Here is a 17,906-nt window from a genome sequence, read left to right as displayed (position 1 = left end):
GTGGGACTGATGGAATTGAGATATTATTTATGTGTTACACAATGAACAAGTGGAAAATGAACTAATCACACTCTCTCCCTCATAAACATAACGCTGGTGCCCGCATCGCGTATTTTTTTTTATTTGCGCAAGTTGATTGAACCTTGAGAACGGAGCTGTGTAGGATACAGCACGGCCGCGCCTGCTCTGCTCGCGGACAAGGGATGGACATTAAGTCTATCTCTGTTTTGTTTACCGTTTTTCCTTTGCCTAATGGCTTACTTTATGTATGTGTATGTCTTGTACTTTTTATTTTTTTGTCTATCCATACATGTTGTTGCATAGTTTACAAGGAGGAAGCTGTAAAGTTGCTTGATAAAAATAATGGGACCTAATCATGTAAATCTGATTAGCTGGAATGTGAAAGGTATTTCAAACGAAAAGATATAAAATTATTACATATTTGAAATCCCTATCATGTGATTTGGCAATGCTCCAGGAGACTCATCTTAATGAAATAGAATCAGTTAAATTGAAACAAAGATGGGTAGGTCAAGTGTTCTCAGCACCAGGCAGTGGAGCCTCTAGAGGGGTAAGGATCCTGATTTCAAAGAAAATATCATTTAAACTTTCAAAACAAATAGTTGATAAAGATGGTAGATATATAATTTTGTCAGGTATTTTACTAAATGAAAAATGTACCTTAGTAAATGTATATGCTCCTAATACGGGACAGAATACTTTTTTGTCAAAGCTGAATCTGGTGCTGGCAGAATTTGCAGATTATCCCATTCTGATGGGTGGGGACCTAAATTTGGTTAGCAATGCCTCGATTGATAGGTCTGGGCGTCCCCTCCCACTAGACGGAGCATTGTCAAGTGCACTTAAAGAAATGCAAAACTCACTTGCATTAACCGATATTTGGCGTGTTGTCAACCCTGACACACGTGAATATACTTTTTACTCCCACGCTCATAATTCATATTCCAGGATTGACTATTTTCTCTTCTCACAATCCTTGGTGGGTAATGTAATTGATTGCAAAATTCATAACATACTTTTATCAGACCATGCGCCCCTGTCAGTCCTTTTTACTCCTGCTGTAATTAACAATAAAACCAAACAATGGAGATTTAATAACTCCTTATTGAAAGATCAAGTTTTTGTGTCTATGATTGAGGAGAAAACACAGGAGTACATTAGTATTAATCTTACATCAGTCCAGTCAGTGCAGACGGTATGGGAGGCTTATAAGGCAACCTGTAGGGGCTGGATTATAAGCTACTCAACAGCTAAGAAAAAGGAAAAAATGGCAAGGAAACATGGTCTGATTACTGAACTTAAGTCCTTGGAAACTAGTCATATGTTGGACCCTGACAATTTAGAACTGAAAAAAGCAGTGTTGGTTATAAAAACAGAATTACAAGCAATTCTACATGAGGAAAATGCATTTGCCCTCTTTCAGTTGCGTCGAAAATATTATGAATCTGGCGATAAGGCTGGTAAAATGCTTGCTCTCAGACTGAAGCAGCAAGAAAATCGCCAATCAATCTCTAGCATATATGATGAAGATGGCTCTCTGATTTGTGAACAACTTCAAATCAATAAAGCATTCACAAAATTTTATAGCACACTGTATAAATCAGAATGTTGTACGAGTGAAGTGGAAATGAAAAACATTTTCAGAGATATAAATCTCCCAACCCTCTCTGAAGAAGAAAGGGAATCACTAGATACACCCATCACGGAAAATGAAATTAAATCAGCTATCAAATCCCTCTCAACCGGTAAAACACCGGGTGATGATGGTTATACAAGTGAATTTCTTAAGTGTTTCCAAGTCACTCTTACACCACTTCTAATATTGCTGTTTAATGATATAGTGGCCAATCAATCCATGCCGCTAACCATGCGGCAAGCTACAATTTCATTGATTCCAAAACCTGGCAAGGATCACTTGCAAATGTGTAATTTCAGACCTTTGAGTATTTTAAATAATGATTATAAGTTGTTTGCAAAGGTCCTTGCAGGGCGATTGGAAAATGTTATAGCCTCATTGATTCATATTGATCAGGCTGGCTTTGTAAAGGGTCGTCTAGCTTCAAATAACATGAGGAGGCTAATGCATGTCATGTCAAGGGCGGGGGCCTCCCATCATCCAGCGATGGCAATATCGCTGGATGCTGAGAAAGCCTTTGATCGAGTGGAGTGGAAATATCTGTTTTATGTACTACCTAAATACAGATTTGGTCCGGTTCTCATGAACTGGATAAAGGCACTTTACCATGAACCGGTTACGTCAGTCAGAACAAATGGTATAAGGTCTGATCCATTCCATCTCTATCGATCTACCCGCCAAGGATGTCCGGTTTCACCGCACATTTTTATTCTTTCCCTCGAACCACTTGCCTGTGCTATACGTGCTCATAAAGAAATCAGTGGTATTCGTATTGGTAGTTGTGAGTATAAGGCCAGCCTGTTTGCTGATGATATATTATTAACACTAACAAATCCTAGCCATTCCATCTCTCAAGTGCTAAAGCGTATAGATACATTTGGTAAATGTTCGGGCTATAAAGTGAATTATAGTAAAAGTGAAGCTATTCCACTTAACAACCTAACTTTTCAATCACATCTGGGTTCTGCTCCTTTCAATTGGAAGCCAAAAGGAATTAAATACCTGGGAATTAAAATCCGATCTCCCATTGAAAAAAATGGTTGAGTTAAATACATCTGACCTTTTAAAGAATATAAAGGAGGACATCAAAAGATGGACAGTCTTGCCTTTATCCCTTTGGGGCAGATCTGATATTATAAAAATGAATTTGTTACCAAGGCTAGCTTTTTTGATGTCCTCTATACCTTTAAAGTTCCCTCCTAGTTGGTTCAAAGAAATAAACAAATTATTCTCTGGCTTCCTATGGAACAACAGAAAACCTAGAATCAGCCATAAAAAACTTATAAAACCAAGAAATAGTGGAGGAATAGGACTACCAGATATCCACCAATATTACATAGCATATAACTCAAGATACCCCTTGCAGTGGGCTTACAATAGTGTGAGACAGATTGGCAGCTGGGAATGGCTTGAAGAACAAATTATAGAAGAACATAACAAAGATCTATCTCTTTCAATGTTGTGGTATAACCCAAAAATCACTCCCAGACTGGACAATCCGCTTTTAGAATTTTCATGTGAAATAGTGAAAATCTTACATAAACGCCTGACCTTTAGTGGATATTCCTTACCATCATGTCCATTATGGAAAAACCCTTTGCTCTCTGCAGGAGGTAAAATCCTTAAAAATAATGTATGGCAACAACATAATATAACACAGGTGGGCCAAGTGATCGAAAGGGGAAATATGATACCTTTTAATGAACTTAAAACACAGTTTGGGCTGAAAGACACAGAATTTTTATCTTATTTACAAATACAATCAGTTATTAAATCATTGTTGTCTAAAGGCATAGCTATAGGAACAAACGGAGTCATGGAAGAGACATTAAGGGGAATTACAGGCAGGAAAGGCATTGTTTCTGCAATGTATAAACTATCATGTTCAACCACCCCTGATACCAATACCCAAACTAAAGTCCAATGGGAGCGAGACATGGGTATATCCATATCTGAAACACAATGGGAAGCAGCACTTAGGAATAGTACAAAAATATCAAAATGTGTTAGATATAAAATTATACAATTAAAGATACTACACAGGGCCTATATAACACCCTGTACATTGAATAAAATGAATCACACCCTACCCAAATTGTGCTGGCATGGGTGTGGAGTAGAGGGTACGCTCATGCACTTGCTGTGGCACTGCCCGCTTGTTAGGAAATTTTGGTTGGACATTGCTGAGGACCTGTCAGTTACTCTCCAAATTGACATTAATCCTTGCCCTATAATGTGTATATTGGGTGTAAAAATGGACACTGCTCAAGCAAAGATTGTAAATAATACTGTAGCACTGGCTTTTCTAGCATGCAAACGGATTATTTTAATGAACTGGAAAGAACGCAAACCGAACTGCTTCAGTATGGATAACTGGCGCAAGGACTTCATGGACTTGCTATCGATGGAACAGGCTGCTCTGTCTCTTCAAGAGAGTGATAGGCCCGATGGCCTTCAAGGTCCCCTGAACTTTATTAGATCACTATCTGGAATAAGTTTGTCTACTGAACCTTTGTAACGCTCTGCAACCCCCCCCCCCCCCCCCCTCGCTGTTATTGTTATTATTATCATTTCTTGTCTTGTTTTGTCGTGTATGTATTGTCTTGTTTGAGAAAAATAAAAAAAACTTTAAATATCAAAAAAAGAAGGTACTGAATAAGATCAGTGGCAGGTTTTAATGTTTAGTCTTTATTAGCAGGTGGTTATTCACTGTCAAAGAGGCAAAGAAAAATCATAATTCATATTCTCCTTTGTTTCATCACAATTTGAGCAAGCATAGTAATAGACACAATATTTCTGACACTGGGAATACATTCACTGAGGTCCATAGATGTCCCTAGATACCAAGAACATGCAAATAGACCCTGTAGAAGTGGAGAAATATTCCATTTACTTTGGTATGTATTTAGGCGGATTTTCAGAAAATAGGCTCCAGGGTTAAGAGGTTAATGATAAGCGTGTAGTGACACAATAAAATTAACAAAAATTAAATAGTGATAATACCAATAGAACTGTATTCTATTATAATCACACTTAAATTAGACTTTGAGTTTGACTTTTAAGTTATTAAAACATATCTGAGTCATTCAGGATGTGTGTTATCAAGATCAGTAACTAACAATATTTAGGTTGTGATTAAGGTGGCAAAAGAACGAATGTTTTTTCCCTGTGTCATTTGAGGAACACTGTTAAAAGAGTTGTGATGGTTTTAGGAGTTTGTGGAGTTTCCCTGGGTAGGCATAGCAACAAAGTGGACTTGTTGAGTAGGGAGGGGGTAGGCTCCCCGAACCTCTACTCAACAACAGGCGGCAGTGGGGTCGCAAGATTCCAAGGACACGTTAAACATTCGCTATAGCGTTGAGGAGATGCTTAAATAGCCTCTGTGTCTATGAAAGATGAGCACATCTTACTGTGGTACCGTCTAGTCGGCATGGCTGTCGCATGTAAGGAAATGTGGGCACTGTGTGGTACTGGGTGACAATCCACACCTAGCAGAGGGGCAGTGCGCCGGAGGGGGCAAAGCACCTGCTGTGAACAGGCGAGGCTGGTGAAAATGGTCAAAGTTTCCATACCCATAACTAAGTGGGGTGGGGATCAGACCGTCGGTTTCTAAACTGAGTGGCTGATAGGTACTACGGACAGTTAGCCACTTGGGGTCCTGACTTGATGACGGACTGTGAGATCGCTATCGACTGCGTCACCGGTCGGTCAGATAGCATTATGGTATGAAGACCATAAATGCATCTGGCTCAATGTACAGTCCAGGCCAGAATAAGCCGAAACCGAATGCGTTATTAGGCGAGTTGTGCTTCTGTGATCAGCAGGTTTGAAAATAACCACTGGGAAGCAGAGGAATAAGGTGTGTCGATTCAGAGGAATCTGGGTAGTAAGACCTAAGAATTGGAAAGAGACCCAGCCTAAGATACTGCGCCCGAAGGTAAAAGAAGGGGACTTCTTCCGTTCACGAGAGGAGACCTTGGCCTGGAAGTGGAGACCTGTATCTCTGTTGGGGGAGAGGGTCCGGCGTCGGAGACAAGGCAGCCCTAAGAAAGGAGCTGGTTGGGGCGGCTATGTGGCGTAGTGGGCAAGGCGCTCGCCACGAAATCTGGAGACGCTGGGCTTGCCTGTTCGAGCCCAGCGCTCCACATTTGCTTTCAGTTTAGCTGGTCGTCCGTACTAATACACATTGGCCGTATTAGGGGGTGGGAAACTGATGGGTGGGGATCGGGCGTTGTGGACAGCGACTCCTACAGGTCGGTTGGTGCGCCTGCGCAGTGGAATCAGGAAGTGTCGGGGGCAGCGTGAGCCTCCCACGTGTTACTCCTCGCCACTGAGAGATCGAGCTGCGCAGGTGAAAAGATGCGACTGCTGTTACCTCAAGTACCGGAGGGGACTTGTGCTATGTATGACTTAGTCCACATTGCAGCCGGCTTGTGGGAGGCAAGAAACAGCGTTCGTGACAGGGGAGGGTTGAATTGGATGATACGAAATTGGGATGGGAGAAAATATAGAAAATGGGAGAAAAAGTGGATAAAAAAATAAAGGAGCTGGTTGTTCCGATGTAGCGGGCTACCTAAACCTTATGGGGAGAGGTGTATCTGAGTAGGGGAAGGAGTGCATCCGAATGGGAGAAGGGTACTCTTAACTGGACGGAGGTTGAAAGGGTCAAAGCGTTGTTTTTTGTCTTAATTTATTATTTTTGTGTGGTGTTGCGGCTAGAGCAGTTGTCTCAGGTACACTTCAGAGCTGTCAGGAGAAGTAACCAGCTTGCTGGGGGCGTAACTGCGCTACTGAGTTAAGTGTTTAAAAATCCTACCGCTAATCCACATGAAGACAGTGAGATAGGTTAGTCTTGAGATAGGCAGAATAGGTAGAGGGGACTTCCACATTAGTCTGGGAAATACCATCATAATCTCTTTGGTGTACGCTAGATGACAATGGGAACACAACTATACAATGGTGAATATGTTGGTAAAGAGACTGTGGGTACAGTGAGTCAAATTAACTGAATATACGCTTTGCCACTAGCACTAATGAGCAGGAGAATACAAATTAACATTTCCAGCACCGCATGAGAGTTTGACTGACTATTTCCTTATCATAGAAGTACATATAACTTTAAATGTTCACACTTATTACTGTACATTCACTGTACATGTTCATATATTTTTGGCTGGATGGGTGTGTATTTGGAATTTTAGACGGTATATACATACCGGATTGTGTATGCCAGACCGTATTTCATTCTCTATTCTATTTTATTTTACATTTTAATTTTATTATTTTTATTCCTATTTTAGCCCTAGTGACTACCTAAATGTTTATTGTTGTTCAATGTGTGTGATCTGTAGTGCCAAATTTCCGTCGGGGTCATTCAGGGAGTTTATTTTATTCTATTCTATAATAATTATAATTCACACCTGGACAAAAGGCAGGGGAACTATATGAGAATGCTATTCATCGACTACAGCTCGGCATTCAATACCATAGTCCCCTCCATACTCATAGCCAAGCTCAGGGACCTGGGCTTGAACTATGACCTCTGCCAGTGGGTCTTGGACTTCCTGACTGGCAGACCCCAGGTGGTGAGAGCAGGCAACTGCACCTCCTCATCCATCACCCTCAACATAGGGGCCCCCCAGGGCTGTGTTCTGAGTCCCCTCCTCTACTCCCTGTACACACACGACTGTGTGGCTCAGCGGAGTAGCAATACAATCATCAAATTTGCTGACGACACAGTGGTGGTGGGCCTGATCTCTGCCAACGACGAGAGGGCCTACCTGGAAGAGGTCAAGGTCCTGGCGGGATGGTGCCAGGAAAACAGCCTCTCCCTGAACGTCAGCGAAACAAAGGAGATGATTGTGGACTTCAGGAGGTCGGGGGTCAAGGACTACAGCCCCCTCAGCATCGACGGGGCACCGGTTGAGAGAGTCAACAGCTTTAAGTACCTCGGAGCCTACATATCCGAGGACTTGACATGGACCACACACATTGACAGTGTTGTGAAGAAGGCACGACAACGCCTCTACTTCCTCAGGCGCCTAAGGAAGTTCCAAGTCAGTCAGAAGATCCTTAAGAACTTCTACTCATGTACAATAGAGAGCATCTTGACCGGCAACATCACCTCCTGGTTTGGGAATAGCACTGCACAAGACCGAAGCAGACTACAAAGAGTGACACGTTCAGCCGAACGCACAATTGGAGGGGGGCTCCCCACCCTCCAGAACATTTACAACAAGCGTTGCAAGGGCAAGGCTAAGAGAATCATTAAAGACTCCAGTCACCCGAACAACTGCCTCTTTGAACTGCTGCGGTCAGGCAAGCGATACCGGAGTCTCAAGGCGAGCACAGAAAGACTCAGAAGAAGCTTCTATCCCCAGGCCATCAGTGAGAGAATTGAAGTGGAAATTAAGAAGGATCTAGAAAGTATAAAGGAGAACCAGGAGAAAGGTTATGCATCACCTCAACAGGAGATGCATAGAGAAGCAGAAGGCTACGTTGGTCTGTTCAAAGGAGTTTGGACAGATAGCTTAGTGGGAAACAGAAAGCTAGGTTGTTCTGTTAAAAGGAGTTTGGACAGAGAACTTAGTGGAAAGGGACCCATACCTGGGACTACACTATGTTGGGAGAGGAAAGTGATGATGATGGAAAAAGAAGGTGATTTGATTTGATTTGAGTTGTCTCTGAAAGGACATATCCAACTCAACGAGGACTGCAGCTACCGACCCCACCAGAAGATGAGACTGGTCTATGGGACCAGCAACCAACTCACTGAGGATCAGGCTTGTAGAAATACACAGTATGCACTAAGACACACATCATTGTTAAGCTGAACAGGGGTGTCTTTAGGACTTCGTATTGGCTATTGTTTTTCCCACGCTGAAATAGAAGTGGTGGAACTTTGTTCGGGGTGGAATGTTGTGTGGACTAATTTTCTCAGGCAGGAGGTGGAATCCTTGGAGACGCTGCGAGGAGGGAGATCTGGTTTGGATTACTTGGCAGACGAAAACCAACGCCATCCGCCTCAACGCCAAAGGGTCAACGCCATCCACCTCAACGCCACGAGGTCAACGCCATCCACCTCAACGCCACAAGGTCAACGCCATCCACCTCAACGTCGACGCCATCCCCCTCAACCCCGGAAGTCGTCGTCAACCCCTCGACCACCAGGAGATCGTCCCCATTCCCCTCATCGCCACGACCCCCGTCCCCATCATCACCATGACCCCCATCCCCCTCGTCACCATCCCCCACCCCAGAAGTTGTCACAAACCCCCCCCCCCCCCCCACGAGTCATCCCCTGACCCCCAGACCACGCAGCTATGTGATAATAATGATTGTCATCATGTTGGTTATTGAAAATCTTTTTTCGGGGTGGATCCATATGTAGTATGTGTTATTTGCTTGCCATGTTTAGGCCATATAGGCCACGAAAACAGCGTATTTCTTGCAATATTTCGTTGTTTCCTATGTCATGTTGATTATCCTGATTGGGGGTGGTTGGGGGGCCTATAACTGTTCCGCAACAGTAAGTTACTTCCGGGGTAGGCCTGATTGGCCCCGACAGGCACGTGACGCGCAACTTTCTCTGCCGCGCGGCATGCTCCGCGGAGCGGAGCGGCAGAGCTTGCGGAATTATGTAACCGTCCTAATCCGCCATGATTTTCATTCGGCGCTTCAGCTCACCTGGCAGAGCAGCGGTCCTGCGATCCTGCGGTCCGTTGTTGACGAGTTCGAATCCCATCAATTTTTTTTTTTTTAACGTGATTTTTTTTTTTACGTGTATTCTTTCGCCGGTTAAGGTTAGGCATGGTTAAGGTTAAGGTTAAGGTTAGGCATTGTTTCGGAGTTGGTTAAGGTTAGAACGGTTAAGTTTAGGCGCTGTTAAGGAGCTGGTTAAGGTTAGAGTTTGTCTTAGAGAATGGCAATATTCTTTCTATGGTTAAGGTTAGGCATGGTTAAGGTTAAGGTTAAGGTTAGGCATTGTTTCGGAGTTGGTTATGGTTAGAACGGTTAAGTTTAGGCGCTGTTAAGGAGCTGGTTAAGGTTAGAGTTTGTGTTAGAGAATGGCAATAGACAGCCTATTTCCGCGCGACAGCTCTCAGCAGCCTCGTTGCGCGTCCTGAGTTTGCCGCGTCACGTGCCTGTCGGGGCCAATCAGGCCTACCCCGGAAGTAACTTACTGTTGCGGAACAGTAACACGCGGTTGGGGGTGCCCGTCTGCAAACAGGTCACTCTCTGGCATAATAAATGAGTAACTTACTTTAAGTGTAAGCATGATGATGGTCTGATATTACAATTATGTGTGGTTTTTAACGTTAATTCTGGTTATGTTTAGTCATATTCTAGTTTTCTATTTTCATAGGATGTTACCACTGACTGAGCTTGATGGATCTTGATATGTATATTGGAAGGGCATTTGCGATTTATAAGTCCAAATTAGATTGAATGTTTGGGGCTGGACAGCCCCACAGGGGGATTATTATTAATGGTGGGGCCTATAATTCTAATATGTTTTATCATACTCCATTACTCTCAGTCAGAAATTTCTTTGTTTTGTTTGGTGTTTAATAAGGTTGTTTAGTTATGTATTTGGTGCTTAAGAGCACCACAGGAGGGATTATGTCGGAAATTAACGTCAGACTTTAGGCTTATATCATATATAAATATATTAGTTAATTAGGAACATTAATTAAGTTAAAAGTCATTGATAAATAGGATTACAGTACAATCAGTATCATAAACATTTGAGGACACTATGTTTCCCTTTACATTGAGAGGCTTTTAGGCCAAGGTTAAAGGGGCCCCTTTATCTCCAGAAAGGTGGCTGGTCAGTGCGGGGTGGGCACCTGTGCATTCTTTCTGTTACAAAACTATGCATCCTCGAGGACCTGGTCCGAGCTGGATCATATATGGGAAAGGACACAGGTGTCTCACACTTGATTGGTCAGCCAGCAAAGACACCCTAGGTGGACGAGTATATCAGACCATTTTAGAATAGAGGAAAGGAGAGCTCCTTGGCCACTCTGCTATACTGCATTGCAGTCAACAAGCTTGTCGTGATCCATGGACCACCCGATAATTCATGTAATTATGCTTTCTGATTATTCAATAAATACAATAAATGATGTTTGAACTCATTGTCCTGTGTGTAATATTCAATATCCTTTTGTCCTGATTCGAGGAGCAAACAATTCTTCCCACAATGTGTCGTTGACATTAACACATCTTGCGCCAAAAACGAGTTTACTCGTTATTGCTCGCCAATCGAATAGCGCCAACAACGAGTAAACTCGTTTTTATGATCGTTATTTCCTTTATTCGCTATTGGCATTCATAATTCATCCAGGAAGGCTCCGGGAGCCAGCTGGACCCTGTCTGATATTGCAACGCCTGAATACCGCCGCCTGGTGGATTTCGGGCGAGTTGCACTCCACTCTAAACCGGAAGTGGCGCTCTGTGCATCGGGGAAAAAGCTCCGGCAGAGATATCTTTTTATTTTTTGATCTACTTTTTTCTCCCATTTTCTATTTTTTCTCCCATCACAATTTCGTATCGTCCAATCCTACCCTCCCCTGTCTCGAACGCTGTTAGGCCATGCCTCCCACAAGCCAGCTACAATGTGGACGAAGCCTTACATCACGTGTCCCCTCCGGTACTCGAGGAAGCAGCTGTCGCATCTTTTCACCTGCACAGTGCGATCTCTCAGCGGCGGGGGTCTGCGTGGGAGGGACACGCCGCCCCCGTCGCTTCCTGATTCTGCTGCGCAGGCGCACCAACCGACCTGTAGGAGTCGCTGTCCACAACGTCCGATCCCCACCCATCAGCTTTCCCACCCCTAACACTGCCAATTGTGTTAGTATGAACGACCAGCCAAGCTGATAGCAATGCGGAGAGCTGGGCTCGAACCCAGCGTCTCCTGCATTGGTGGCGAGCGCCTTGCCCACTACACCACCTAGCCGCCCCCGGCAGAGATATCTTGTAACGTGGATCAAGATACACACTCGAGTCCATGGGATCGCTTTCGAGACGCAAGAATCAATATGCTTTCGGCGTTTATTGTGTCATACAAACAGAAAATGGATCTAGCAGATCGACATCAAATAATTGGAAAAAGAATTCTCCAGACGCATCGGCCACAGGTAAGAGGAATCTAACGTTACTTTAACCTCAGTTAGTATTTAGTCAAGATCTTAACTTCAGTTAGTATTTAGTCAAGAACTTAACCTCAATTAGTATTTAGCTAGGATCTTAAAGGGGTAGTTCACCCCAAAAAGAACAACATATTTTCAGAAGGTTTTGAACAAGGTGTACAAGGTCCTGATCACAAAAGGTCTGTGGATGGCCTGGAGTAACCGGGTCATGATTTCTTTGAAAGAGACATTGCGTTTGAGTTTTTCAAATGTATTTTCTTTGGTATATTGAGCACCACAAGCCGAGTGCCATTCAGCTCCATTGTAGACATCTCCACATCTCACAACAAGACTATCTGGGTGGATATACTGTATAGCACTGCGGGTAAGAGGAAATATATGCTTTTTAGAAGTTTGGGTGAACTGCACCTTTAACCTCACTTAGGATCCTGGAGATTACAGAAGCTTCCTAATTTATGAAGTCCTTCAATTCAGCAGATTAACTTTAAGACAGCCAGAGGACTATCCAAACTAGCTATCATAATAAATGGAATGGAGGGAATTGAACCCCGCCCTAACCCTGGCAGCATTAGTGCCTTGCTCTACCCATTCAGCTACACAGGGAATTGAACACCTAACATTGGCAGTGTTAGTGCCTTGCTCTACCAATTGAGCTACACAGGGAATTGAACCCCTAACCATGGTACCATGCATTGGTGCTCTGATTGGTCAGTACCTCTCTTGCACCTCTTCTCCAGTTCCTTTGACTCAGCAAGTTTCTTCATGTTCGCCAGTTGCCTGACGACAGTACTCACAGCGTGATTCACTCCTACAGTCAGTACACACACAGACACACACACACACACACTATCAGTTGTGTAGAAACAGTCATGAAGACTATTTCCACTTGTCATTTGTATCATTTTGATGCAAGAGGAGACATTTTTTATAAAACGTGTAGCATCGTCGCATGAGAGTCTATGGGCTAGTTCCACAAAGAATGGATTGCACGGAGCAAGTTGCACCCTTACTTAAAATTCATTATGAATTGAAAATGGGGGACCCTGATGTAAACAAGACGAAACTCTTTCTCTGGTCTGCATCCCCTTAACAATTGTGTGTATTGAGCCATACTGTATTGTATCCATTCTGCAATCTGTTAATAAAGTTTTCATTCAATGAATCAATCTGCACGGTGATTGATTGAATGAAAATGTTCAGATTGCAGAATGGATACAATACAGTACGGCTCAATACACACAATTGTTAAGGGGATGCAGACCAGAGAAAGACTTTCGTCTTGTTTACATCAGGGTCCCCCATTTTCAATTCATAATGAATTTTAAGTAAGGGTGCAACTTGCTCCGTGCAATCCATTCTTTGTGGATCTAGCCCTATGTGTTTCTTCTCCTCTACTTTAACTCATTGACTGACACGCTCTTTTTCCATCTGTACTCCCTGGCGCCAGCGTTTTTTGACCATTTTCACGATGTTTGCAAACCCTTCGTATATTCTATATTATAGCTATGGAGACAATAGTATGGCTCATTTGAAACGCAATATTTATACTGCAACAGGGAACAAACCGTTTATTTCTACATACCTTTGTTCCTGCGCAATCCCAGGCTAAAACCGGTCCTGTTTAAAAATAATCCAGTCTTGTTTCCTGGAACGTGAGATATTACGTGTTTTCTGTGCAGCATGCGCATTTCGTGTGGGTTGCTCACCTGACACCTATATTATTTCCAGGTCAAAGGTAAACATGACCATAGTAGAATGGTTCTATTCACAAAGCCACTATGGGGGGGGGGTCCCTCACGGACTTGTTTTATGACGCTGGGATCATTACAAAGGCATGTTTTATGATGGGGTTCAGTCAAATGGACGTTACCTTAACAGCAGATCCACCAAGACCCTGTCCACTTTTGCTCCGAAGTGTCTGAGTCAGAACAGGAACAATAAATAACGTTAGTTGGCTCTGGCAGTTCCCAACAGATAACGTTAACATTACATCCAAACAGCCTGTTTGAAAATACTAGAATCCAACATAGTCTGGTGAAAACGCACATTATGTTATGGATGGATCGTCACAGTTTGTCCTCTTCATAATAATCTCCAATAGTTCGCTCTAGGCGATCGTCATTGCCGAACGTTATAGTTGGCTCTAGTCTGGGGTGCTCTCAACTCTGTTGTCGGCGACAGATATTGTTACATGCTCGGCCGGTTTGACTATAGTATTTTTATGATTTACCAGAAGTGCAGAGTCCAATGTAGTCTGGTGAAAACGCACCTTTATCATCCATAAGTGTGATAGTTTTGTCCTCTTCATAATAATCTCCAATAGTTCGCTCGCCATTGCATAGACAGTCCGCAGGCTAGTGGCTACTACTCTGGCCAGCAGTGAGTGAGCAACCCCCCCCAGAGTAAACTAGCCCAGTTCAAAAGGTAGACGATACTGCCACCTATCGGGATTCGATCGTCATTTCAATTCCAATTCACTCAGAGGTACCAGGATCACACAACAAGGTCCGGCTGATTGTTTAATATAATAATAATAAAAGAATAAATATAATTTAAATAATCAAAAAAAGAGTATACTCGTTTTTGGCGGGGAACACATGGGAGGGACGATACATCGATCCAGATCGATATATCGATCTATTATCAATGATCCAATAGGATCGATGCAATCTAAAAAGATCGGTTCATATTGCAATACTCTTATTTTGAAAATCCTGTGGCGATTACAGCAGTAGCATGTGAGAGCAGGGCTACAGAGTGTGCCTATTTTGCGACCCGAAATAATTCCCTGCTGTTATTTTCCGCAACGGGTGAAATGAATCTAACATGCTTTGCATCCTCGCCATTCCTTTATGCCCACGTTGCATTAAAGACCAAAATTAACATTACGTTAGCGTAAGCTAACAAAGCTAAGCTAACCCTGATCAGAGCCATAGAGAGAACAACAGAGGTGCATTAGTGGGGACTGGGGAAGGGGGAGGGGCATTCTCCCTTTCTGTGTGTGTGTGCGTGCGTTTGGAAAGACCAGATGAAGTCAGGAGTATATTTTATTTATAGTAAATTTACTGAGGATGGACAGATAATGTTGATATTTAAACATAAAAAATACAATACATAATAAATGTATTCATGATCATCATGCAACATAAAACAATTGTAGGAACGGTTTGGGAGAGGAAGGGGTTTTAGGTTGTGTGTTGTGAGTGAGTTGTGTGAGAAAAATGTTTACTTAAAGTTTAAAGCTCAATATATCAAAACGTGGCATTTTACAGGGAACAGTCTATTTGTATTAAAAACAATAGATTGTTTTTCATTTAAATGTCTGGAAGAGCTAAAAAATAAAAATGTCAAATGATATTTCCGTTGCCTTTTTTGAGTTGATCTAAATGTTACCGATTGTGTTAAATGGGCATATAATATCGTCTCGTATCGATCGCAGGCACCTGAATCTAATCTAATCGTATCGTGCCAGACTTTGTGATATCGGCAAATATCGTATTGTTGTCCAAATAATCGATATTGTATCATATCGTGATGAAACTGGTGCTTCCCACCACCCCTACCACCCACCCATCCATCCATCCATCCTTCCACCCACACACCCATCCATCACCATGGCTACCTACCCTCGACCTCTATCATCTTGTCCACCAGGTCCAGGATGTCACACTCATATAGCTGCTGGTAGAGTTCCTTGAAGGTTCTCTCGTCTCTACAGATGTATCTCTTGAAGTTCATCAGTTCCTCTGGTGTCAGTCCTGATAGAGCATGTTGTATGTTCTACACACATACAGAGAAAGGAGGAATGAATCAAGCATCAAGGAACATACCAGAACCCAACCAGAACTATTTAAATCAGTGGAGATTTCTCCTTCACAAATATCATTCTAGTGAAGTTTCATTAGCAACAATAACCTACATATGGATATCTGTAATGCCTGTAAACATTTTTAAAATTTTTTTGCACTACCTATCTTTGTGAAAGTGGCTTCTCAGCTCTGGTCCAGCTGAAGACAAAGCAGAGGAACAGATTGGACATTGAGCATGACCTCAGAGTTGCTTTGTCTACCATCACCCCAGACTTTGAGACTCTTGTCAGGAGCAAACAACATCCCCAGTTATCCCATTAGTTCCCTGGGATTTTAAGCTAAGAAGTCTGCTAAGAAGGATATATTATTTATTATTATTATTATTATTTTTTTTTTATTTCATTGTGTTTTAGCCCTAGTTGCACTTTTGTTGCAACACCAGTTATCCCATTAGTTCCCCCAAACTTACTGTCGGTCTGTTATGTTAAGCTAAGAAGTCTGCTAAGAGCCCGGAAAAGGAGCCGCACCCACAGGAAGCAGAGATGGAGGGTGTGACAGAAATAATCGTTAGATTAGTCGACTAATTGAAAAAATAATCGACAGATTAGTCGACTACCAAAATAATCGTTAGTTGCAGCCCTAATGTTCAGCCTGGCTGATCTAGCCATGGTATGGTATGGATGTTCAGCCTAGCATGGTATGGAATGGTTGTGTTTGTGTCTCCATTGCATTTCTTGTTAACTTTCCAGTTGCTAGGCAACCTTTCAAACTGTACACCAGCAACTGTGATACACAAGCTACACCATGATGATACAACAGTCCCAGCCAGCTTAGGTCAGGTCTGGCCACGTTGTGAAAGGTGTCTGTCTCAGCCGGGGTCCAAACAGGTCTGGCCAGGTTCTAAAGACAATGGAGACGTTGATTGTGTGCCAGACAGGCCACAGCATGGCTAAACCGTGGCTAGTGGAGACAAGGCACAAGACATTCACAAAACAGCCCTGTATTTACACTTTTTGTTTGCATGGCACAGAGTTCCCTGCAGATATCCGATTTGTGCAGTGGCGGAGTTCGAACCCTAACCCTGCATTCACAGCATGCAGATGCTCAGATCTTGGGGACGCTTGTCCCCAACAAGATTGTCAGAACAGTAGGTTGTGAGGCAAACAAAAAATAAACAGTGTTGTCTTCTTGGTAGAAAAGGGTGACGTTTTATGAATTTGCCTCTAATGGCGCACTAGTGGATCTAGTGTATTGATAGGAACTACACTCTAGATATTTTTGTCTTTGGGTCTACTGTGTTGATAGGAACTACTCTCTAAATATTTTAAAGTCTTTGAGTCTACTGTGTTGATAGGAACTACTCTCTAGATATTTGAATGTCTTTGGATCTACTATGTTGATAGGAACTACTCTCCTTTCACCTTAGAAACTTAGACCTGTCTACACACATACTGTACCTTGAAGATGTAGGGCAGGTCCTGCTCGATGTGGGAGTGGCCTGGCTGGGCATCATCATCCTCTACCTCTTCCTCCTCGGGTTCCCCAGGAGGAGGCGGCTCTGGGGAGTCTGCCATTATCTCCTCATCCTCCTCATCCCCCTCTTCCTCCTCCTCCTCCTCCTCCTCCTCCACGTCATCCAGGTCAAAGTCAGACCTGTGGGGGGCAGGAGGAGGATTAGACACATGAGAGTTTGGGAACTGTTTTCCCTGAAACTGAAGGTCATGGGGGCAGCGGTGGCCTAAAGGTTAGAGAAGAATAATGCTCTCCAGTCCCTCCCTTGAGCAAGGCACTTAACCCCCAACTGCTCCAGTGGAGCTGCTCAGTGGTCAACAGTGTCAGACTGTGGTTGTACTGGGCAGCTGCTAGTGGTCAACAGTGTCAGACTGTGGTTGTACTGGCCAGCTCCAAATGGTCAACAGTGTCAGTGGCTAATTGACTGGCTAACTGACTGACTGCGCAAATTACCAACATCACCTGAATTAAATTAACATTAGTATTCCCTTTTTTCAGTGTTGTATGACAGTAAAAGCAAACCATAGCCAGCATTAAACCGGCGGGGGGAAGGGGAGTGGATGGAGACGTGGATAGGGCTAATGAGCTAAACCAGTTTTGACACAGCGGCCGCTGCTATCTGCTAGTGGTCAACAGTGTCAGACTGTGGTTGTACTGGCCAGCTCCCAATGGTCAACAGTGTCAGTGGCTAATTGACTGACTAACTGCACAAATTACCAACATCACCTGAATTAAATTAACATTAGTATTCCCTTTTTTCAGTGTTGTATGACA

The 17,906-nt window shown here is 43.2% G+C and overlaps 1 protein-coding gene across 1 annotated transcript in view; it reads right to left on the bottom strand.

Annotated features, from left to right (window-relative positions):
• LOC311234876 (NLR family CARD domain-containing protein 3-like) overlaps positions 1-17,201 on the bottom strand; it is a 98,714-nt gene extending 81,513 nt beyond the window's left edge. Inside the window, exons 1-3 of the mRNA XM_084322131.1 lie at positions 17,078-17,201; positions 15,438-15,591; positions 12,527-12,619 (exon numbers count right to left, since the gene is read on the bottom strand). Coding sequence (XP_084178257.1) covers positions 12,527-12,619; positions 15,438-15,591; positions 17,078-17,194 — 364 coding nt within the window. The 5' untranslated portion in view covers positions 17,195-17,201. The remainder of the gene's footprint in view (positions 1-12,526; positions 12,620-15,437; positions 15,592-17,077) is intronic.
• Positions 17,202-17,906: the final 705 nt, after the last annotated feature.

This window comes from Notolepis coatsorum (assembly GCF_963971535.1).
Source record: "Notolepis coatsorum genome assembly, chromosome: 1".
Classification (NCBI taxonomy): domain Eukaryota; kingdom Metazoa; phylum Chordata; class Actinopteri; order Aulopiformes; family Paralepididae; genus Notolepis; species Notolepis coatsorum.
Note: the sequence above shows the minus strand (reverse complement) of the source record. Positions and strands in the feature narration are given on the sequence as shown.